Genomic DNA, 24,490 nt, shown 5'->3' with positions numbered 1-24,490 from the left:
CCTCCCGTTTCAGCCAGCATGACTCCACGGCCTACTGGGAAACGTAGTTTTGCGCCACACAGCCAATGGGAGACCACGAGGAGGCGGTGTTTGGGGCGGGACAGGGCGGAGGTCCTACCGGAAGCCGGCTGTCTTCTGCACCGGAAGGTGTGGGCGGGGGCGCCGCAGCTTCCGGGCAGGCCGGGAACTGCGGAAGCGGTCTGGCTGTGGTGGGTGTGGGTTGGCAGTGTCTTGGTGCTGTGGGGCCCGTAGAGCAGAGCTGGACGTTCCTCCCCAATCCCGGCTTGCCAACTTTTTTTTTTTTAAGAGAGATTTTTTTTAATATTTTTTTCAGTGGACACAACATCTTTATTTTTTTTTTTAATGTGCTGAGGATCGAACCCAGCGCCCCGCGCTCATGCGCGTTACCGCTTGAGCCACTTCCCCAGCCCCTGGCTTGCCAACTTTTACCCTGCATTTGGACCTGCACCTTTTGAGAAATCCTATCCCTTCCTTCTCAAGCCGTTTCCGTTTTCTTTCTCAATTTCAGCCTCCCATAGAGGTGGAATAGCAACTTTTCTTTCTGCATTTTTCCGTAATCATTTCATTCCCAGTGAGGCACCGGGCAGAGTCAGGATGATACCGCTGTTGACCGGTGACGAGTCCGTGCTTCCCCGATGTTGAAGAATAACACCAAAGAAGCACGCGAGGCAAGGTCAGAGTAGAACTTAGAAGTTTATTAAAGGACAGCAGAAAAGTCTTCTCCCGAGGAAGAAGGGGACCCAAGAGGTGGAATCCGTGGAAGTGCGGTTGTTTCCCCTTTTTGTAGTTTTGGTGATGGAATGTAGGTGGGAAGGGTTAGGACACAGGTGGGCCAAACGGGCAGGAAGGACTTTTGGGATGAGCTTATCACTTCTCTGGGATGGGCTATCTCCAAATCTGTTGGGGGCTGTTTCTTTGAGGTGGACTTTGGCCTAGGGCCTTTTCGGGACTTCATTAACATTCCATGAGTTGTCCTGTGTTTTCCCTGAGTCATTCTCAGCATGGCCTCCATTTTAGATTTCACTTGATATTAGACCCGATTTACCTAACTGACTACCTGACTTTAAATCTGGCTTCAAGGACAACTTCCATGTCACACCAAGCCTTCAGCAGGATGATGAAGGTAAAAATAAAACCCAGTGCTTTTCTTAGCTAGCTATAGCTGACTCACTGTCGCCAGGGCAAAAGTGCAATATCTGCAGTTGAGGGGAGTGAGAAAGAATCGCCACGTGCTTCTGCCCTTTTCAGTGTTTTATTCACTCAAAACTCAAATTACTCAATACAATTTTACTGCATAGTAATTATTTTATATATATATATATATATATATATATATATATATATATAGCTTTATTTTATTTATTTATTTTTATGTGTTGCTTAGGATTAAAACCAGGGCCTCATATGTACTACTGGAGTGCTTTACCGCAGAGCCACAACCCCAGCCCTGTATAGGTTCTTTGTTTGTTTGTTTGTTTGTTTTTTGTATAGTTCTTAATCATGGAAATGATAGTCTTTAATGCTGGGCACTTCAATATACATGATCAATTAAAAGCAAACAATTCTAGTGCTAACTCTAAGCACTGCAAACACTTAATCATGACAGACCTATTACAGACACTCCCTCTGCATGTTAAGATTAAGTGCTAGATTTAAAGTCTTAGGCCTTAAGTCCAACAGATGCACACTCACTCAGATCGCAGTGATCAGGTCAGGAACGGATGGAGGCTTCTGGTGTGGAATTGACTGCTGGATGAGGAGACGGTGGTAAGGAGAAGTCGCCTTTCTCACCAGGGTCAAGAGGCTGCTGTAGAGTTTGAGTGCGGTGAGCAGGTTGCAGAGGATCAGGCAGATGATGAGAAGAGTGGGGATGCCAGTCCAGGTCCTCTTCATGCTCTCTGGCATGTGGGCATATGGGTATCAGCTGGCTTGAATGTCTGTTCATTTGTTCCATTATTTATACTAAATTTTGGGTCTTCTGCATGCCCTTTTGGTTCCTATCAGCTGTTACCAGGTTTATTAGTGACATCTTACATCTTAGGACATATGGTCTGGTGGTTTATGTTGTTTAAGGGAATTAATACAAATACAACCATTTAAAAGAAAGAAATTAAGTAGGGATTGAATATGGATCAATTCTGTGGAATTGGGAGGTCCCTTAGTAGAACCCTGCTCAGCTTTTTAGCAGTTAACGGGTGTGTGAATATACATGCTAATCCATCTTAATGAGCCAAAAATAAAAAAGGTCAGGAGATTCTAGTGTGCCTGTGAGAGAAACCAGCTGGACCTGCCTCAAGAGTGTGGACACCTTGTGGTTAGGTGGACTGATGGTTTGCCCAGTCAGACAATGAAAGAATACTTGTGATTGAATCAGAAGCATCCTCTGTGTGAGCCTAGCTCATAAGCTGTCTGCCTGAACTGTTTCTCCACACCTGTTTTCCTCTATTCCCTATCTCACTAGTAGTCAAGATTATCACTTTAAAAAGGGACAGCCATTTTCACCTGTCAAGCAATGAAGAAGATGAAAAAATAGACACTCTGTTGGTTGTGAGATGTGAGAAGTCATCTTGTAGTACACGTTAAAACTAAAAGTACAGATACGTGCCCTTTGACTCTGGCAATCTCATCTGTGAATCTAGTCTCAAGAAATTTCATGTAAAATTCTTGGTAGTGACAGAAACTGGAACAACATCCAAGTTCATCAGCAAGGATATAGTTGGATAAAGTGGAGTATTCATACCCCAGAAACTATAGCTATGAATAAGAATGGACCAGAACTGCAGATAGACCTGGAGGAGTGGCCACGGGACATTAAATGTGGGATACACTTGAAATTCCAGTGACTCAGGAGGCTGAGTCAGGAAGATCACAAGTTCAAGGCCAGCCTGGGCAATTTAGTGAGACCTTGTCTTAAAACAAAAAATAAAAGGGATGGGGGTATAATTCAGTGGTAAAGTGCCTCTAGGTTCAGTACCCCCAAATAAAAGAATATTAAGTGAAAAACAGCAAGTTCAGAAATATGTATATAACACATATTTACATTTTTGGAACAAACAGAAAATACCCTGTGTGTGTTTGTATGGCAGGATACACATTGGACTATTATTAATATGGTTACTAGTAAGTAGAGGGTAGAAATAGAGGGGAATAAACTTTTTAAAATTGTCTCATTTCATTTAATGACTATCAATTCAGTAACTAAAAATAAAAAAAAATCTGAAAATGAAAAAAAATAGAATGATAAATATTTTTAAATTCAATGGCATCCTGTTCTTAAAAACTGATCAGTGGGCTGGGGATGTGGCTCAGCGGTAGCGCGCTCGCCTGGCATGCGTGCAGCCCGGGTTCGATCCTCAGCACCACATACCAACAAAGATGTTGTGTCCGCCGATAACTAAAAAAAAAAAATAAAATATTAAAAAAAAAAAAAAAACTGATCAGTAAAATATATACCATCAATGGTTTTGAAATAACACCAGATCTTAACCTTTTAACATGAAATGATGCTCATTGTCATATACAATTAAAGAAATTAAAGTTAAAATAATAAATGGAAAAATCTTTTTTTTTTGAAATAAAATGAATTATTTAATTTTTTTGGTAATCTTGTATTTTATTATTTTAAGTCACATTTCCTCATAAAAAATAACATTCAGGTTGGATGTGGTGGTGTACATCTGTAATTCCAGCAATTCAAAAGCTGAGGCAGGAGGATTGGAAGTTTGAGACCAGCCTCAGCAATTTAGTGAGGACATCTTCAAAAAGGAAAAAAGAAAAGGGCCAAATAGCAACAATAATAATATTCAGTGTTCTGAAAGCAAACTAATACAATTATTTAAGAGGAAAATATGGCCCTTTCTATTCTTAAAAGTAGCATGTCCATAATTTTTGTCAAATATTCAATTCTCAGAATTTATTTTAAAGAAACCTATAGGGGGCTGGGTTTGTGGTTCAGTGGTAGAGCCCTCGCCTAGCACATGTGAGGCCCTGAGTTTGATCCTCAGCACCACATAAAAATAAATAAATAAAATAAAGGTAATGTGTCCAGCTACAACTAAAAAATATTAAAAAAGAAGCCTATACAGATGATAAAACCTTGTTTAAAATGTCAAAATGATGGTTAAATTATTATATGCTTAGTCTGTGGAATCAAATACAACCATTTAAAAGAAAGAAATTTTTAAAAAAGGCAAGTTACAAAACTGTAAAACATAATGTCATTTAAAAATAAAATGGGCTGAGGATATAGCTCAGTTGGTAGAGTGTTTGCCTCACATACACAAGGCCCTGGGTTCAATCTCCAGCACCAAAATAAAATTTAAAAATGCATTTTTTAAACTGAAAGAATATACAGTAGGAATTAATACTGGTCATTCATAAAGGGTAGGATTAGAGGGGATTTTTCCCCCATTACTGGGGATTGAACCCAGAGGCTCACTACCACTGAGCTACATTCTCAATCATTTTTATTTATTTATGTTTATTTTGAGACAGGGTCTCACTAAATTGCTTAGGACCTTGCTAAGTTGTTGAGGCTGGTCTTGAACTTGTGATCCTCTTGCCTCATCCTCTCGAGTCACTGGGATTACAGGTGTGCACCACTGTGCCCAATTTAGAGTTTTTTGTTTGTTTGTTTGTTTACTTTTTGTTTTATAAATCTGTAAGTTTCCAAATAACAAGCATTACTTTTGGGGGGCTGGGGTTGTGGCTCAGCGGTAGAACACTCGCCTAGGAAGTGTGAGGCCCTGGGTTCGATCCTCAGCACCATATAAAAATAAATAAAAGTATTGTGTCCAATTCTAACTAAAAAATTAAAATATTTTTTTAAAATTATTACTTTTGTCATTGGAAAACCCCAGATATCCGAAGGTGAGTTAAGAAATTAATATTTAATCATCCAGCAGTAAAAGTGAAGAAAGGAAATTCTATTTAAAATATATTAGGGCTGGGGATGTGGCTCAAGCAGTAGCGAGCTGGCCTGGCATGCGTGCGGTCCGGTTCGATCCTCAGCACCACATACAAAGATGTTGTGTCTGCCAAAACTAAAAATCCTCCCTCCCTCTCTCTCTCTCTCTCTCTTTAAAATAAAAAATAAAATATATTAAATGCAAATCAGAAACACAATGATACCACTTTACACATACTGGAATGATTGTGATTTTAAAAAGACAACAGAATTACAGCAGAACACCTGGACGCTGCAGCCGGGCACCGTGGGCGGGCGGGGGAGTTGCCGCCCCTGGATTTCTTGAATAAATCTTGAGATTTATTCTTAGTGATTTTTTTATTCCGCCCCAGCTGATGTTTGAGCCAGCACATTGCGGAGGAAGCAGGCGAAGCCTCCACATTTCCAATCCGACCCGAAGTGGACTCGCCCTCCTGCGAGAAGGCACACCTGGGCACACACAGGTGGAGCGTCACCCCTGTGCGTCAGGTCGCCGCTCTCTGTGATGGCCCCTGACAGTTCTAGCAGGCAATCCTGTCAGCTCCCAGAAACGTTCCAGATCTGGCAGTGAGGTCAGGAAGTGGAGATCCTTCCGATTTCTAGAATCTGTATGCAGCGCGCTCTCCTACCACTATTCTGAATGACAAAAGCCGTCATTCAGAAAGGTGGCATTAGGAGCCGCTCACTTATTAGAGGACTGAAGGGAGATCTGGAGAAGTTCCACAACTCGGGAGACCAGTGCTCCCCTGGCCTCCCTAGAGAAGATGGCAAGCAACAAGAACCGAACCAGTTTCTGCTTCACCGGCTTTGGGAAGGACAGCAAAGACGCTGTCACAAGTTAAAGCAGCTGTGTACTAGAGAAATAGGGTTCCTTTTCAGAATGCGACCTATGGTGGCCTCCTACCCCTTGTTCTGTCTCCCTACCTTTTGGTCCCCGAGGATTATGAACTACAAAATTATGAAGACGTACTTTTGGGCCTTGTTCAACTTCTAGAGTTCTAAGAAATCTTATTTATTAGTGATATAACATTGCTTTGGGAACAGAATGCAAGCATTAACTTTGGTCCTTTGTATTTTGAACTAAATACTAATTGATTGAGAGTGCTATAAACTTGCTATAACATTTATAGCAATTGCAAGTTTCCCTGGTAGACCGTCTTAATTTATGTATCTAGTTTACTATGAACCTGCCATGCCTGTGATGCATTAGGTCTTTTCAAAAGTCTGTATATAAATGTACATTTTGATCCTGCTGCAAAATTTTATCAGCAAACACATTGTCCAATCTTTTAAAACAAATTTAAGGAAAGAACTGGAAGTACAGAATGAACAGTTTGGTTCTTCAAAAGGTTTGGGTTTTGTTTTGATTCATTTTTTTATTCTAAAATTCAACCTCCTTTTTTTGGTTTGTAGATTTAATCATTTCCATTTTGAACTGCTCTTTGTATTGTGCTTTTTACTTGAGTCTCTTCAGTGTTAATACAAGTTTCTGTAATGTAATAGCATGCAGAATTCTTTTTTTAAAAGAGGGGGGAGGAGGGGAATTTTTAATATTTATTTTTTAGTTTTTGGCAGACATACATCTTTGTTTGTATGTGGTGCTGAGGATCGAACCCGGGCTGCACGCATGCCAGGCGAGCGCACTACCGCTTGAGCCACATCCCCAGCCCTCATGCAGAATTCTTTATGGAAAAAAAATGGAGTGTTTTTTTGGTAGTTGAAACTGAGACATAACATTTTGCCTTGTAGGTATATTCACCATAGAAAATGTGTGCTGAAATTTCACAGTGCTGCCAAGTATGGCATCTGAACAACCTTCAGTGGAGAAAATGATGATGCTCTTTATGTACAATAAGAAATGACACTTTCATTAGAAGAGCAAATGCTGATTCTTGATCAAGAGAGCAGGTATAGTGTTTGTTTATTTTGTATCAGGTATGGAAAAAAAACTGGACTGCTACATGCACTTTCCTGGAAAGTTGAAAAGAAAGAGGGACCAATTTTCTTTAACATTTAATACTTACTAACAGCAGAGACACTGTAATTTTACTCAAGTATATCAAATACATTTTTTTGCAACAGAAAAAAAGACAACAATGTTTATAATGGGGTCTGTTTTATTTCACAGCCTGTAGATGATGTATGTTGCATCATATGTATGTTACATACATGGCAGGGATGTAAAATGGTCCAGAGGTTTGGAAAACACTTTGGCAGAACAAGCAGTTTCATCTGTCAATATCAATATAAATTCAAGAGAAATGAACACATGTGTCCACACAAAAATGTAAACAAATACCAGCATAATTTATTATCATGGCTGAAGAGTGGGAATGACCCAAATGTGGTATATACATATAATGGATTTTAATTTGTCAATAAAGAGGAATAAAGCACTGATACATGTTACAAAAGGATGGATGTTGAAAATGCTATCCTAAGTGAAAGAAACCAGTCACAAATTATATCAATCATGGGGAACAGCATAGTGCTCGTGAGCTGTGTGGGCACGTGGATTCCATAGGTGGAATAAACTCCACGCGGAAAGCAGAGGGTGTGCTTGCAGGCTGGGGTCCTAATGATGGAGAACCTGTGGGTCCAGTCTAGACTGTAAGGGTGAAGATAGAGGAGTTGAGATAAGAGGAGTTTGAAGTTTGATCTTCATTTGAGTTTTTCTTCTTTTAAAACTATTTAAACAAATTTTTAAAAAGAAAAAATATTTATTTATTTTAAGTCAAGGTCAAATTGTTAGCAGCCAAGGCCTCGAACTCCTGGGCTCAAGTGAGTTCCTGCCTTAGTTTTCCAAAAGCTGGTTCTACAAGTGTGAGCAACCATTTTTCTTATTAATCCTTTTTCTTTACATCTCTCTAAATGGGGGGTGAGTTGGGGGACATATGTAACCAGAACATCTACTATTACATAAGCTCACAGATTTTCTGATAGAAACCAGTCAGAATGATTTAGCACTTGGAATATGTATTAAGTGTTTTTCTACTGTAACAGCATCATCTCTTTTATGGTATGCAGTAGGGGAATGGGACCCCACTGTGATCATCTGAATTTATCAGATGCAATTATGATGTAATTAATTTATTAGGTCCACTAAATACTCTTAAGAATCATACATAGTTCATTAACCCAGATACACATGTACTTTTGTAACGATCCAGTCTGCTTGGTTTTCCATGTTCTCAAGACAGGGGAAGACTGAAAGAGGGACATATCCTTGCCATGAGGAGGAAAAGGAGAGAAGAATATTAGAGTGCAAATTCATCCAAGGACTTAACATGCAATGGCCATGTACTTTCTTCTCTGATATCCTCTGTACATCATTGGTACTTTGATATCTTCATCCTTGATTTGCCAGTATTTGCATTCCTAGTTTAGTTCTGCTGTGATTTGGCAAGCAACTTGGACAAGAGGACTATTTTTTAAAATTCATTACATTCCCTGCAGTAACTGGCACCCAGTGGGTATATCATTAGTGACTATTGAGTGCATGAGTGCAAGACACAGGCCAAGAGCTGGAATTGAAATGCAGTGTTGGGCAGTCAGTGGGGCCCCTGGCCACTCACTGGGCAGATAGTCAGAGGACCCATGTTCTTCCCTCCATCATGTTTCCCAGGGGAGAAGATAGGTTGAAGGGGTCCAGAGGAAGAGAAGCCAGTAAATATGTAGATGTGCGATCTAGCTGTTACATTATAAAAAGAAATATCTCCCTTCTTCCAGTCCAGGAAGATGCCCACACGCCTGGGGGGCTTTCTCAGTTGCAGACGGGTTGGAGGACAGGTAGAGGCCAGGTACTCATTTTGCTTCATCATCACTACCCAGTAGCCATTCTCTGGTGACAGAGTCATGCTTCCCTTCCTGCACACGGATGCCTCGCACACTCCCAGGATCCATGCTGTCTTATCTCCAACCTCCACCTCCCAGTAATGGCAGCCAGAGAAGAAACTGGGAGAACCCAGGGTGATGCAGTTATCGAATCTTTCTGGGCTGTCAGATTGTCGCTCATCTTTGTTTCCAAGTCTCACACTTTTCATGTCATCAGAGAAGACAAGGTTGGGGTGGGCAGTTGCTGGATCCAGGATTACACTAGCTGTGGAGAGAATACTAAGCTGGGGGGGTGTGGGCAACATCCCCTCAGGTTCTCCACAACTCCAGGAAACAGGACAGGGCTACTTTTCTAGACTGTAGTGGAGGACAGACAGGGACTCAGCAGGCCAAGGCCACTGGCTTTGACTTTGGACACTTACCAGCATGTGCCTGAGCAGCCATCAGTTCTGTAACTACAGAGGAGAAAGAGGAGAAAGCATCCTGAGTCTCCCCATTCAGAGGGCCTGAATTACACTGTTTCCACAGGAAAGACAAGTATCCCCTTGCTCCAAGCTCTGAATCCTATTCTTGGGTGTAACCCAAGGCCTCCCAGACACCCATACCCACCTGGGAGACTGGTCTGGTGAGCTAATTTGACAATGAGGCAGGTACAAAGGACTGTGCAGAGCTGTGAGGCCTACCACAACTTTTCTCCCACCTTTGTTTCAGGTGTTTTTCTCTCTTCTAAACAATGCCCCTAAGCTGGCAGCATAAGGAACTATCACAATAATCCCTGGTCAGCACACACTTCCACCACCACACTCACCATTGAACATTTCCATTTCTGATCGCAGTGTTTCTAAAAAGGGGGAATGGGAGTAGAGAAAGGTTTCAGTTAGGTCAGCTGTCTAGGAACAGATGAGGAGAAATTGAAGGCAGAGTCAGAAAGGCCTTGGGAAATGGAGAAGAGAGGATCCTGGGAAGGAAGTGAGCCCCTTTCATCTTCCTCCAAGCCCACCTACCTGTGAAGTACCGTGTGCTCCTCTCCATAAACTCTGCTTTCTGATAGAGCAGTTGTATCTTTTCTTTCACTTCTGGAGGAGCAGCCCATGGCTCAGGGACAGTCATCATCTTGGCCCTAGAGACAAGAGACTGTTGGGCAGAGAGGACTGAAGCAAGGGGGTGGCCTTGGTCCCCATGAGCTGGAAGTGAGGTGCAATCTTCATGGGGCACACCCAGCCCAATCTGTGCTATGCAGAGTCCTCCTTGGACTTAGATTTCTGATACTGGTCCTCAATTTTGGCTGTAAATTGATATCTACTGGAAAGTTTAAGAACCACTGATATCAAAATCACAAGTGTAAATAGAGGCCTTAAAGTGATATTGATATTACCAGAATTCAGACTGCTAAGTCAAATTAATTATATTTCTATATGTTTTGTATTGAAATAGAAATAATAGATAAAAACCCTACTATAATATAATACCATCTCATAGCTATTAGGATGGCTGTTACAGAAACATCAACAATTGCAAATAACAAGTATTGTCGAGGATGTGGAGAAATGTCATACCATTTAAATAGGATGACCATCAACTGACAAGTGGGTAAACAGGGTGTGATACCCACATATAATGGTGTATTATTCTGGCATTAAAAGGGATAAAATTCTGACAAATGCCACAATATGGATTGACCTGGAAGGCCCTATGTTCAAGGGGGAGAAGCCAAACACCAAAGGTCAAATACCACATGATCCCATTCACATGAGATTTCTAGAGTAGTCAAATTCGTAAAGATAGAAAGCAGAATGGTAGTTGTCCAGGGCTTAAGGAGGAGAGTGAGGATTTAGTGTTTAATGGCATGACATTTCTGTGTGGGAAGGTGAAAAAATTGTGGAGATAGATGGTGTGCTGTGTGTGCAAATGCAAATGCACTTAATGCCACTGAACTGTACACTTAGAAGCGGTTAAGATGGTAAATTTTATGTACCACAAAAGATTTTTTAAAACCCTTCTAATGCCTTGGTCCCACTCTCAGACACCTGGATCTAAGTGGTGTGGCTGTGGATACCAGGATCTCATAAAGCTCCCAGGCTGGCTCCAAAATGCAGCCTCCTCCTTGTTCCTCTCCCCTCCCCTGCCTGATGGGCTTTGCCCACCTCTGAAGTGGCTCCTCAGAGACTCTTGGAAAGTGCTTCCCTCCTTGAGGTCATAGGTGGCTCTGCAGGGGCAGTTTATGTAAGGTGGATTTCATGGGACACAGTTCATCCGGGAGTTTTCTCAGAAAGTCACCATCTTGGTTCATTAGGAGTAGACTCAATTAATCTCCCCAGTCTTCCATTCCATTCCTTCCCTCCTGTCCAGGCTCTGGTAGCCCCTGTGCAAATCCAGGAAGGCCCCAGGAATCTGCAGGCTTCCCAGGTCCCACCTAGAGTTGTCTTGCCCAAATGCTTCCTGCAAGATACCCCAGGGGACACCACAGAACCTGTCTGTACCTGTGCAAGGTGACTCCGATGTCCTAGGAGAGAAAAGAGGGAAGCTCTCCATTACCAGTCTCCTAGAGGCTGTGCTGACTCCTAGCCTCTGTTTCTGGACTCCTAGATTTTAAGCTGTTCCCTATCCTTACCAGACTCTCAGCTCCGGAGTATCAGTAAGCTGGAATATTTCTCCTCAGTCATAATTTTAATCACTTGGTGGCAGCCCCACTGCAATGCAGTGGAATTGCACTTAAGCCTTTCTCATCTCTTCTGGGCAATGCCAGGGTTACTCTGGGCTCCTGAGAGACCTTGACAGAGGGGAGCCCATGGCATCATGGGTCACCAAGACCATGTCCCACCCAGGCCTCAAGGGCCTTACTCCCTGGCTTGGGCAGAGCAGATGGGAGTGATGGGAGCCTGCATTCCTATTGGACACTGGACAAGGGAAGGCCAGGCCCAGATGCACTCACTTGCATGATCTCCCATTCTGACTGGCTTTGCTTGGCTTCCAACTCCCCAATTAGCTCATCGAGGCGGGAGATGTGCTGGGATACCCGAGTGCCAAAGGTCTCTCTGACCTGGCCAATGGTCTGGCCCAGCTCCTCTGTCCAGGTCACAAATAGCTGCTCCTGCCACTCCAGAAACTGGCACAGCTGCTTCATTTGGCACCGGATCCTCTGCTTCTGGGTTTCAGTTTGTTTCTGGGGAACAGAGAAGAGGGAGGTATAGAGATCTATATTATGGGTGAACATGTGTATCCAGAGAGTCCCTAGAAGCCCACCTTGGGGACCAGAGCAGAAATATTATCTGGAACCTTCCAGAACCTTCTAGAACAAACCTTCTTGTAAAGTGCTCTTATATCGAACATTATAGGTTCAATTGTTTCCCTTCTAAATTTATATATTGAAGTCCTAACCCCAAAGTACTAAAGAATGATTTTATTTGTAGGTAGGGTCCTTGCAGATGTACTTAATTAAAATGTAATCATATGGACTAGGGTGGGCCCCTAATCCGGTATGATTGTGTCCTTATAAAATGGGAACACTCGGACACAGATACACACATAGATAGAACACCAGGTGGGAAGATGGCCATCTACAAGCTGAGGAGGGAGGGAACCAATGTTCCCAACCAACCTTGATTCCAGACTTCTGACCTCTACAACTGCATGAGGCAATAAATACCTGTGTATAGTGGCCATGGGAAACTAGGACACCACAGCCTTGAAAGCCAGCACAAAAATGGCATAGGCTGTGGGGTCATAAATGGTCAAGGCACTGACCCCCATACCATGTTCCAGGGTGGGGGCCTCTCCCCTCCTCCAAAGTGCTGGAGCATAGGCAGTCTCAACAGTGGTTCTGAATGTGGGTATCCATCTGTTTGGATGTAGGTGAATTTGGCTTCCATGACTGTTGCACAGGGTCCGTGGAGACAGTCCCTCTCTGTCTTACCTCTCTAGGGATAAACTTTCCCTTGAATACCATTACCTTCCTGCCCCCGAGGAGTGCCCATCCTTTTACATTTATTTTTATGTGTTTTTTAGTTGTAGATGGACACAATACCTTTATTTTATTTACTTATTTTTTAAAAGTATTTTTTTCAGTTGTAGGTGGACACAATACCTTTATTTTATTTGTTTATATGTGGTGCTGAGGATCAAACTCAGGGCCTCTCACGTACTAGGTGAGCACTCTACCGCTGAGCCACAACCGCAGCCCAGGACTGCCCACTTTTGCTGCCCTGTGAAGCAGAACAGAATCTTGGGGACACCTGCTCACTCCTTGTCCCCTACCTCCTTCTGCAGACATGAAGAGGCAAGGGCTGACCATAGGATGCACCTGGCTTACCAGGAGGCTCTCTGTTTTCTTATCCCCCTGGGATCTCTGCTCCTCTCCAGATTTCCTCAGCTCCTTCAGATGCTCCAGCTGCTTCTGAATTTTCTCCTGGAGAAAGAGTACTTCTTGAGATACTTACACTTGGCTCCCGTCATCCTTAGCTGGTGCCAACTCAAGCAGGGTGCCAACTTTGCTTCCAGGGGCGAAGCTAAGGGTGCTGCAATCAAGAACATGAAGAAGGGTGCTCAGGAAAGTGGAAGACTGAACCTGTTGCCAAGGAAAACAGAACCAAGAGGTGGTGACAGAGAGTCCCAGTGACTCCCTGAGAAAGCCCCTGGATCCAGTCCCACCTGAATCCCAAAAGATCCCCTTGGACTTCCCAGCAACATAAACAGGCCGATTCCTTCTTTGTTGTCCTGATTTGTATAGTTTTTGCCGCACACAGCCCAAGAGTACTGGCTTATGCACCCATATCCCTGAGTGGTTAGGAAAATGAAGCAAGGCCCAAGATGTCCAAGTTCCAGGTACAAAGCACCTACCCTGTATTCCAAGGCAGCCTCCTCAATGGGGCGTACCCGGTGACCTTGGTGCTCCTGACTCAGCCTGCAGATGAGGCAGATGGGCTCCCTGTGATCCTCACAGAAGAGCAGCTGCACCTGCTTCATGTGGCGCTGGCACTGTGGCAGGGGCTCAGGGCTCAGGCCTCCAGAGCTGTTCTTGTTGAGTGAGGCCTGGCACTGCTGGCAGCTAGGCAAGTGACTTCTAGGGGTCTTAGGCTCCCCTGAAGCAACTGGACAGCTGCAGGAATCCAGCACACAGGTACCAGCAAGCAGATCTCCTTTTGGTGTGTGGCAAAGGGGAAATGCAGCCTTGTCCTGTGGCCTCCCTGGGGACATGGCAATGGAAAAATCTCCTGAGTGGTCAATCCAAGTTTATGAGAGAGTGAACCTGTGCCGAGGATGCCTGAGTTCTCAGATCTGTCCACTTCCTTGCACATCTTGCCCTGCCTTCCATTCAGTGAGGCAACCAACAGACCCCTGGAACTGAGAACAAGGGCTAGGCCTTAGGTTCTTTCTGGTTCTTGGGATTCTTGGGCATTCATTCTAAGAAAGCCCCACATCCATTTGCCACAGATTTTTCTGCACAGATATGGGTCTAGTGGGTGAAACAAGAGAGAGCAAGAAATCCTGGACAGTATTTGCTTTGCTACTTGAAACCTCTCCAGCTGCCTGTAACTTGTGGGGGATGTGGTGCCTTTCTTGTGGACAGACTCCACATCTGCTGCAGAGTGCCAGGAGGCTGGAATGTGTTGTGTGAAGGAGCAAACAGATCACTGCTCACACTCAAGTTCAAGAAGCACTAAATGAAAGCAAAGAAGGGGACTTTTTAAGACTTTGGGGCATATATTTCACCATGAAGAATAAGTTATGAGTAGCTCTGAGACAGTAGCAGTAACTCCATAAAAGCAGAAATGACAGGAGACACAAGAAGAAATAGGAACATATGCAATACATAAGTCTGTCTCTCCCCCCACTCACTGTCCCAGGAATTCACATCACATCTGTAAACAAGACTTCTAGTGACCCTCAGGAAACACATCCCCTCCTCCCTTGTGATAGAATTGATGACTTCCTCCAACCCAAATAACCCCAGATTCTTAGCCTCCCTTGCAGTCAGGAGTGATGATCTGAACATATTCTAGACAAAGGGATGAAAAGGAGGTGTCCTGAGCAACCTCTAGAAATTTCTAGAAACCTTCCCTAAGTGATGCTATTCCCCTGGGCCCTTCCATCCTGCTGCTTGGAATGAGGATGTCACTATCTGAAACCATGAATTTCAGAGCAAAGTTGGCAAAGTTTGGGGATCTGGCCCATGTATCTGTCACAGACAAATGTATGTTACTGTGTGTCATTTGTGTGAAAGAAGAACAACGTCTGTGTTGCTTAAGCTACCATGATTTGGGGTTTTCTGTTACTCATGAATAAACATAATCCTGATGACTAACTCCTCAGAAAGAGAGACCTATGGTTTTGGTCAACTGCTCTCCTCCTTCCCAGTGAAAGAGAAATGGTAGAATCCAGCCACATCACAAATAGCCCTGGGTATTTGTGGGAAGGGAATATTTTTATCCGATTTTCTCTGGATCCTCAATCTGGGGCCCATTAAGCCTGTACATGCTAAAGAAGAATTTGTGAGGGTCCAAGAACAAGTTGAAATTTGATGCAACATTTTGTGATGATGTGTGCATATACATGTGCATTTTCAGGGTTTATGAACTGCAAAGATACCCCAGAAGGTATCCATGAATCCTCTAGTGATATCACTGTAGGAGGAATAAAAAGAAATTCAGGAGGAATACCTTTACAGGCCACCATTCCTAAGAATGTCAGGTCTTCCCAGGGATCCCTTTTTACCTGAAGACGAAGGTACTTCTGGATTTGAGGACTCATGGAACACACAGCCTTTCATCTTCTCCAGGGTCTCATGGGTCGCTGGACCTCCAACTCCACGCTCCTCCCAAGGTGATATGGATTTCTCCTCTCCTGCCAATAATGCATTGCATGGTGTGTTCATGACTGTTTTCCCTTCTAGGACCCTGGAATGCTCTGGGTTTGTGGAGCCCTTCTCCAGAGCCACAGTAGCCTCTCCATCCAGAATGACTCTTCCCCTGGGGCTGGCTGCTGAGTCTGGTTTTGCATTTTTCATTTTCTCAAGAGAAGTCAGAATAGTTTCTGCATTTGAGGATTCTCTGTCTTCTGAAGGAATGATAAATTCAAAACTTCTGGGTCGCGGCTTCACTGAATGTAAATATACTTCAGATTTCTTGGATTCTTTCCTTCCTGGAGCCCCACTGGATAACCCCTGGAGTCTTCCTGCAGAGCTGGCATTCCTGCGGAGCTGGGCACTCTTCCTAATCTCCTTTTCCCCTGGCAGCTGGGCAAGGGCCAGGCTTCTTTTGGAGGGCAGCCCTGTGCTCCTGGCCAGAGGTTTTCCCTGCACGTCCAGGACCTCAGGGCCCTTCTGATCCCTCCGTTTGCTCTGAGACTTCTTCTGGGGCCCCCTCCCTGCCTCATGCTGGCTGGACGGCAGGCTGGCTGCCCCCCCACCACTTTGCTGCTGCCCATCACCTTCTGGGCCATCTGGTTCCTTCTGGCTCTTGAGCTTATTTTCTCCAGGAGAAGACCCTGTGGATGTGTCGGTGCCACTGTCTTGTGCTGGATGTTCTGGAAAGACAAACCAGATGCAAGAATGAAGTTGTCCCACCCTGAGGGCCAAGGGCTAGTGGGTGGAAGAGAGAGAGGGGATCCCATTCAGCATCACAGAAGGCAAAGTGCTGAACATGCTGGACAGCAGTAGTCCAGTACCACTAGTAAGAACACTCACACAATCTGCTGTTTTTCTCAATACTACTTTTCAAAGTTTTTAAGCAGAAGAATTTATTTCAACTAAAATTTTACACAAAACTCCCAAACACAGAGAAATAAAAAACTATGGTTTATTGGTATAAGATTGTGTTACTATAGATGTACAATATTCACTTTATGAAATCAATTAATAAAAAAGAATTAAGGTATTTGGCACAAAAATTTGAAATCAGAACTTATAAAAGAGCCTGTATTTTTCTTTTGTTGCATAAATTAAAGAAAATCCTAATTCACACAGATAAGTATAAATGGTGATTTTAAAAAAGTTTGCCTAGAAATTTCAGGATACTGTTAACTGTTTATAAATGATGAGAAAGCCTTACTTACAAGGTCTACATAAGGAAATAAAGATAATATGTACTCAGCACCTTACTTTTTGCTTGAAGAAGATTTTATCAAAATTAAAGTTTCTTGGGGGCTGGGGGTAGAGTAAGTTCTTAGGAGCCATAAGGCCCGGGTTTGATCACCAGTACCACACACATGCACAAACACAAATTTTAAGTTCTTTATAACAGTTTGCTGGTTGGCTTTCTTGAAATATTTAAGTTTCCAAAACTGGCTCATGAACAGGTAAGAAACCACAAAGATGCTAATACTCAGGTTTTAGAACATGAAAAAGTAATTTAAAAATTCTACTCATTAAATTCTACCAGATCATATTATAGTTTAAGTTCTATTACTCTTTCAAAGATTAGAGAAATTTTATTTCATTTAAACTGTCTTCCTCATAAAAATACCTGGAAGGGATTTCTGATGTAGTCTTGAAGTCTAGAAATAGAGGAAAAATTCAAACACCAAAAAGTATTTCTTTAAACCAATCATGTATTAGGCCTTCTCCTATCACAAAAAGTCTTTAAATATAGAAATCAAATAGGCCACATTATTAGATCATAATAAAATCAGAAAGTTACTACAAAAGAATAGCAGGAAGGAGAAGAAAGCAAGAGAGAAAAGGAAAAAAGGAAGAAGTAAAGAGAGATGGAGATGAATTCCTCTTGAGAATTTTTTTAAAACCCTGTGTTAAAAAAAGGAATTAGCTGGGTGCTGTGGTGCATTCCTGTAATCCCAGCTTGGAAAACTGAGGCTGGAGGATTGTGAGTTCAAAGCCAGCCTCAGAAACTTAGTGAGGCCCTAAAAAACTCAGTGAGACCTTGTCTCTAAGTAAAATACAAAAAAGTGCTAGGGATGTGGTTCAGGGATTAAGCAGCTCTGGGTCCAATCACTGGTATAAAAAAAATAGAAATTAGGAACTGAAATTAGGTGGATAGCAATGAGACTATTATGCACGAACCTTGTTAGCATGATTGGTTTGCATGCCCTTCCTGCTATCCCAAAGATACCTGTCTGCACATGAGTGCTAACTGCAAATGGATTGAAGAGTTCTCCAAGAACAGGTACTCCAATGCTCTTTCTCCTGATTCTGACCTAGTCAGAATATCAATCTTTTTTTAGAGCCATTAATAATCTGAGGGCACTTTACCAACCCAGCTACAGAGGCCAGAGAGGGACAGGATATGATTGACCCAAGTTGTCTAGGCTGTGGTAGATCAGGGTCTTCTAAGTCTTAGGCCAGAGAACTTTGGTCTGAAGGCAGCTTCCCTGCTCCTGCCAGCAGCCAGCAATCAGCACTGAGCCAGGATGGGGCCTGGACCACTTACCCTGGCCAGTGGCCTTGTGCAGCTCTTCTGCCAGGAGGCGCTGGTTGATGGCACGCAGGACCTTCAGGGTCAGTTGTACAGCATGTTTCTCCCCGTAATGGATGATCAATAGGTTGGCCAGCTTCACTGGCCTGGCCATCTGAAGATGGCCCCGGGGGATCCGGGAGTGCTCCTTCTCCAAGTTGGTATTCTGCAGCTTGAACTTGAACTTCTCAAAGTCATAGGGCACCAGTTCCTCCAGGGTGTTCAGCAGATGGTCACTAAGGGTCTTGTCCATGGCGCTGATCAGAAGAGACTGGAGCCAGCTGTCTGGTTTTTGGTAGTAGAAGCAGCCCCCTGACCTGGAACCTGAGGATGAGGAAGTGGCAGCTTGTGAAATAACCGAAAGGCACAGGAAATGCTTGGTGTTTTCGAGGGAACTGAGATTCAGGATGAGGGCGTGGCCAGTGTCTAAGCTGTGGCGTCCTCGCAGACTCAAAGACTTGTCCAGTGCAGAAGGTTCCATATTGCCATCCATGTGGCGCCCAGACTCTTAGCTTCACTCCATGATAGATGGCAGAGAGGCGGACAAGTCTATCAGGGAGCCTCTGGGGTTGGAGTCCAGACTCTGCATCTGTTTTCTCTTGCTCCAGGACCTCAGGATGGAGGAGAGGTGGGGACGAAGAGCCAGGCTGAGGGTCAGCATCTCTGGCCAAAGGCTCCTGTCCTGACTCATGGAGTTCATGGACCCTTTGGGGCCAATGGAGAGGGAGGGAGAGGTAGCAGGTATAGAACTGCAAGCTTTTCCTTGGGTGCTCAAGAAAGCTGGTGAGGCTGGAAATAAATATTGAGGTTACCAATAAATATTGTAAACACTATCACCCCAAATACCCTACATACCATAAATACTAAGAATGCAATATTATTCTAAGTAATTTCAGTATGATCATCACATCCAAGAAAGCTAACTTTGTTTTACAAGAATCAGTCCATGATTCAAATTTCCCCAGTTGTTTTGATGATGTCCTTTGTAGCATTTTCCCCCATCTCGGGGTCCAGAGATCATGCACTTTGTTCAGTTGTCCAGTTTTTCTATTTTCCTTTTACCTGCAACATTTCCCCACTTCCTCAGTCTTTTTTATCTTTTAAACCATTGATTTTTAAAAAGTCTGTTTTTACCACCAGAAGAATGAGAAATTATACTCCATTTATATATGATGTGAAAAAAAGTACATTCTACTGTCATGTATAACTAATTAGAACAAATTTTTTAAACTTTAAAAAAAGTCCATTTCAAGCAAAACATCCATAAGTTTAGATCTGTTTGCTTTTCTCTTCATAAGTCTGCTAAGGGTAATATCCAAGCACCTTCAAGATCTCTCCCATGTACAAGGATATTTTTTCCTTATGATTAATAAGTGACCTGAGTGTGTGTCTTCTCTTACATTCTTTCACCCAATAACTTTTGTAGTCATTGAATGTCCCTTCCTAAATCAACTTTTATAATGGTATTTGCAAACAATGACTATGACTTAATTAGCATTATTTGCATATTTTAGTTTAAACTTTCTGTCCACCCCATGAAATTTTTGGATTAAAAATATTTGTGGCAACAGGGGATGTAGCTCAGAGGTAGGGTTCGTAGCTAGCATTCCTAAGACCTTGGGTTCAATTCCCAACACTGAAAAAAAAGGATGTTTTGTGGACAATTTAACTAATCTTTCAATAGCATTTATTCTGTGCCAAGCACAGCTTCTTCATAAACACTATCTGCTAAGACCTCTGTGGGCCTGCAGGGTTGGGTTCATCTTCCCACTTGCCACCAGGTATCTGTTTCAGAACTTGCTCAGAAGTAGAATGCAAACTCACTCTGTTAAACCACCTTTTAGCATTGTCTCCCTGAACAGTAGTAGCTTAGTATTTTACTATTTGATACTTCTCATAGATGTCACTTTTTCAACTGACCACTGAAGCTCAGAATGAGCCATCCCACAGGTCAGTTTCAATATCTGACACCTTCCCAGTGTGTGAGTACCTCTGGGAGTAACTCTCCTGGCATCAGGCTCTGATGGGTGTTGGCTGGCAGAATTTGCCTTTTTGCCCAATGGTCGTCCATGTGCTTCACACTTCACAGAGTGCTCAGTGCTTCATGTTAGCCCTTGGGTTTGTCACACCTAGTCCAGTGGATCCTAATGAGAAGGAAACCCCCAAACACAACATTCTTCCTAAAAATATGGATGAATTCCAATGAAAATATAGGGTGCTGATAGCAGATGTTCAAAATCCTCAGGTTAGTCCAGAGGGTGTTGACTGTCTTGCTGGGACCAGTGCCCTGAACCAGAATTTGGAAGGCTGCCACCCAGCATCTCCCAGGTATCCTCCTACTGCTAGACAGAAATGATGAGGTTGTGCAGTGACATGCAGGGTGTGGTAGGTTCCTGGGATTCCTGACCCTATCCTGATGGGTCAGAAACTCCTCTGAACTGAGCAGGGTAAGGAATGGGGCTTTCCAGCCAAAAACAGGATATTTTGCAATTGCAACACCACTTTTTTGCAACAGGGGCAATTTTGAGGCAGACTTCTGAAAGACAACATTTTGATGACATTTGGGCCTTTCTAGATGAAGAAAGGCTCACAAAAGTTGTTTTTGAAGATAGAATTATAGCCCTTGTAGTGTATTTTATTTGATTTAGCAGTAAAAATGGAGTGATAACAGGGTCTTTTCTTGCTCTTTTTCACCAGATGTGTGACCCTGTTTGGAGTTAACATGATAAATCTAAATTCAACACGCCTGTTCAAAGGATCTGCCTTCTGCTCATATTCCTAAGCAATGCACTCACTGCTCAGACAATCTGACCTTGTCACTTTCTATGGTATTCATTTCTATATCATTTTAATTTTTTTTTTGTGGTGTTGGGTTCAAACCCAGGACCTACACCTGCTAGGCAAGCATTCTACTACTGAACAATATCCCTAGCCCCATTTTAAGATTTTTTTCAAATGAATATTATATTACTTTTACTATAAGAAAAATATAGTTGTTAAAAGTCATTTATAGGGGCTGGGGATGTGGCTCAAGCGGTAGTGCGCTCACTTGGAATGCGTGCAGCCCGGGTTCGATTCTCAGCACCACATACAAACAAAGATGTTGTGTCCACCGAAAACTAAAAAATAAATAAATAAAAATTTAAAAAAAAAAGTCATTTATAATTAGCTTAGCCTCTAAGGGAATATCTGTCCTATCCCCCAAAGCATCATGATAAAGGAGGTTTATGGTATTTAAATAAAACAACTGTTATTGAGAGAATGGAAAAAAACAGTTGAGGTCATAGAATATTTCTTGTATTGATCTGGAGCTGAGAATAATGAGTCCCACTATGGTTCAAATTCCCCCTCTCATGATATATTTAATTTTGGGATTCTGAGAGGGCAACCATTCAAGTGTAAGGTAATTTCTAGGCCTTGCTTGGAGTTACTCAACAGCTTCTCAAGGGTAAGAAAGCTGGTAAATGCTCTGAGGTCATTCACAATTTGTGTACTAGCTGGCTCCTTACCCCAACACAGTTCTTCACTTTAGCATTGAGATTGTGTTTTGCACAGTGCTTGATAAATAAAAAAATCCAGAACCTAAAAGGTTAATGAGTTTTTTTAATATTTATTTTTTAGGTTTTTTTTAGGTGAACACATATCTTTATTTTTTATTTTTATGTGGTGCTGAGAATCCGACCCAGTGCCTCACGAATAAGCGCACTACCACTTGAGCCACATCCCCAGTCCCAGTTAATGAGTTTTTAAAAGACTAAATTTCTAAATGTTTCTGTGCCAAAAGGGATTAGTCAAAGGTCAAAATATGCCTATCCTGTACAAGGTCCTGGGTTCAATCCCCAGGGAAGAAAGAAAAAAGAAAGACAAACAAAACACAAATTGATACTCTCAAACAGCCAATTCAAAATGGCCAAAACAAAATGGTGGTCTTTAAATATCCAGACCAGGTGATAGGGCATGGGCAAGGGTCCAGAGTTAGATGGGTATATAGGCCATTCACTGCAGCTGAACCTGACACAGGCTGTCAAAACACAACTACAACTCTCATAATGTCTTTGATGTAGTAAACAGTAGGCCTTGCATTTTACACAATGCTTTCTTCTAATTTCCACTGAACTCTATAAAGAAGATACTTAAAAAAATTTTTTTTTAATAGACGAGGAAAGCTTGGCTTAGAGGTGATGTGACCAACATATTTGTATGGGACCAAAACATAGTCTGCCCCATTTTAGCACTGGAGGGCCCTCATTGTAGGAACTCCTCCCAACCTGAGAAAACTAGAACAGGCAGCCATCTCTGGAGAGGTTAACTAACATGCTTAAAACATAGCCAGAAGGGACAGTCACCGCCATTCACTTCACTCATATTTATTGAGCACCTGTCATATGCCAGGTACCATTCTAGATACTCTGGGCACAGAAGTGAATAAAACCAAGCCCCTTTCAGAGCTCACATTCTTACAGGAAAGTGTGAACAGACAATAAACAAACATGCTACACATTAGGTAGTTATAAGGAAATTGAAAAACTATACAACAGAAATAGTCACGAGCCAAAAGGCTGGGATAATGAAATAAGCTGCTGTGCACAGTAAGCTGTGACCCTTTTGTAGCAGAGCATGTTGCTGCTCTATTCTTGTGCAAGTTTCCACAAACCCCACCATGAGATCCTGATAAACCCACAGAAGCAGAACTTTTACACAAGATGGAACTATTACCAGGGGAAAGTCTAAATAAACCCTCCAGCTTCTTATTCTTAATCAATTTTTAAAAATCACCAACTTTGGAGGTCCCAGAGTTAGGCAATTATCATATTCACAGCCCAGTTGTGCTATGGCAGTGGGGTAGGGAGCTGGAAGGCCAGAGAAAGTGCCGAGAGATGGCATGTGAGACATATGACTTATTGGGGAAAAGCTTACAAGAGACTAGCGATTGCTCCAAGGAGAGTTCAATGGTGACAGATGGAACACATAGCACTCCTGTCCCTCCCTCTAGGTGCTTCGCCAAGCAGTGCCTTCTTTACTTCGTTTTGTCCAGTGATGCCTGGCTGGGTGAGTGACACATATCCTTTCCACAGTGCCCTCAGTTCTGCACATGTCATTTCTGAGAGAGGAGTTTTATACATTAGGCTGCAGAAGCAGTGACATCATCAGCACCACCTTGCTTAGTTTATTTGTGTGACCAGCATCCTAAGGGGCAATTGTCCTGATGTACATGCAAGAAAGTAGCTTTCTGCAGATAAAGCTAACTTGCCTTAGGTCCCAGAGTGCATAAGGGAAAGCCAGTGTCCTTCAACATAATATGTATCTAGATATTCCAGTCCAGGCTTGCTCTCATTGTTCCCTTATTTTGACTGGATTATTGAGAACAGAAAGGGACATTCAGGAATATAGTGTTTTACTGTCCCCCTTTTCTTTAAGGATGATATAGCCATATATTAGTTTCCTATCAGCTTGGTTGTGATTAACAACCTCTGATGTATGGGTTGTGACGATAATGGTTGCCTGGGTTACTCTTCAGGGATCTGAAGGTAGCTTTTGCTGAAAACACTGACTCCTCACTTGGACCTGCAGATGTCTGATGGGTGAATGAAATGAGATCTCTGTGTTCACATTATGTCTCTCCCCTTTGCTGCCCTAACTTTTGGGTCAGATTCTATTTGGCTCTGCATGCGGATGTGTTGGCTGTCCATTGGAGCAGGGGTGTGTTTTCTTCTACCCCATTCTTCTGCTTTTTCAGCAGCTGAAGTGGCCAAAGCACCCAAAGTCTTTCATCCTTATTATAAGGCCCAGACCTTGCCACATGGACAGGATGTTTGCACAGGGTAATGGGCCAGCTGCAAGAGTAACTCAGGAGTTCCTAGGACAAACTGACTGACATCTGGTGATGAGAGTCTCACACAAGAAGAAATATATTTTGGAACCATGCCCCTGGCCAATGGAAAATTATCAGACCCTAATCTACCCTAGAAAAATCATAAAAAGCTCTCATTTCCCTTTGTCCAGGGAGCAGCTGGACCCTCAGTCAGTACTATTCCCTTCAGTGGAAGCCCCAATTAAAGACTTGTCTATTTCCACTCACTGGACTTCATTTCTAATGTCACCTAGTCAAAAGTTTTCCTCTCTGTTATCAGAATAAGGGGGTTAGTGAGTGCAGGGAAAGCCCTTTGTGCTTCAACAGAGACCTAAAGGAAGTGGGGGAGAGTGAGTCACAAATTCAATTTGGGAATAAGCAGTCTTCATCTATTCATAGTGATTGCAAAGGCCCTGGGTTTACAGTGTGCTTAGA

General features: G+C 42.8%; 1 protein-coding gene and 1 long non-coding RNA gene across 3 annotated transcripts; one reads left to right on the top strand and one right to left on the bottom strand.

Annotated features, from left to right (window-relative positions):
* Positions 1 to 193: 193 nt before the first annotated feature.
* LOC308650628 lies at positions 194 to 13,629 on the top strand. 2 transcript variants are annotated; one of them, XR_014022369.1, is made up of 3 exons: positions 194 to 1,144; positions 6,716 to 6,874; positions 13,067 to 13,629. It is a non-coding gene; the product is annotated as an uncharacterized lncRNA (long non-coding RNA). The 2 variants fall into 2 exon arrangements; XR_014022370.1 differs by having other exon boundaries at positions 5,320 to 6,874.
* On the bottom strand, positions 6,868 to 18,524 carry MEFV (MEFV innate immunity regulator, pyrin). Its single transcript, XM_081296730.1, has 10 exons — positions 18,181 to 18,524; positions 15,512 to 16,321; positions 13,637 to 13,983; positions 13,110 to 13,205; positions 11,733 to 11,963; positions 11,281 to 11,303; positions 9,805 to 9,920; positions 9,609 to 9,641; positions 9,223 to 9,255; positions 6,868 to 9,065 (listed from the first exon to the last, which is right to left on the bottom strand). Exons 1-10 carry the CDS (start codon positions 18,455 to 18,457, stop codon positions 8,518 to 8,520), a joined length of 2,514 nt encoding a protein of 837 aa, XP_081152856.1. The 5' UTR covers positions 18,458 to 18,524; the 3' UTR covers positions 6,868 to 8,517.
* Positions 18,525 to 24,490: the final 5,966 nt, after the last annotated feature.

This window comes from Spermophilus citellus (assembly GCF_964194105.1).
Source record: "Spermophilus citellus genome assembly, chromosome: 6".
Lineage (NCBI taxonomy): Eukaryota > Metazoa > Chordata > Mammalia > Rodentia > Sciuridae > Spermophilus > Spermophilus citellus.
The sequence above is the reverse complement of the archived record's forward strand: the minus strand, read 5'-3'. Positions and strand labels throughout refer to the sequence as shown.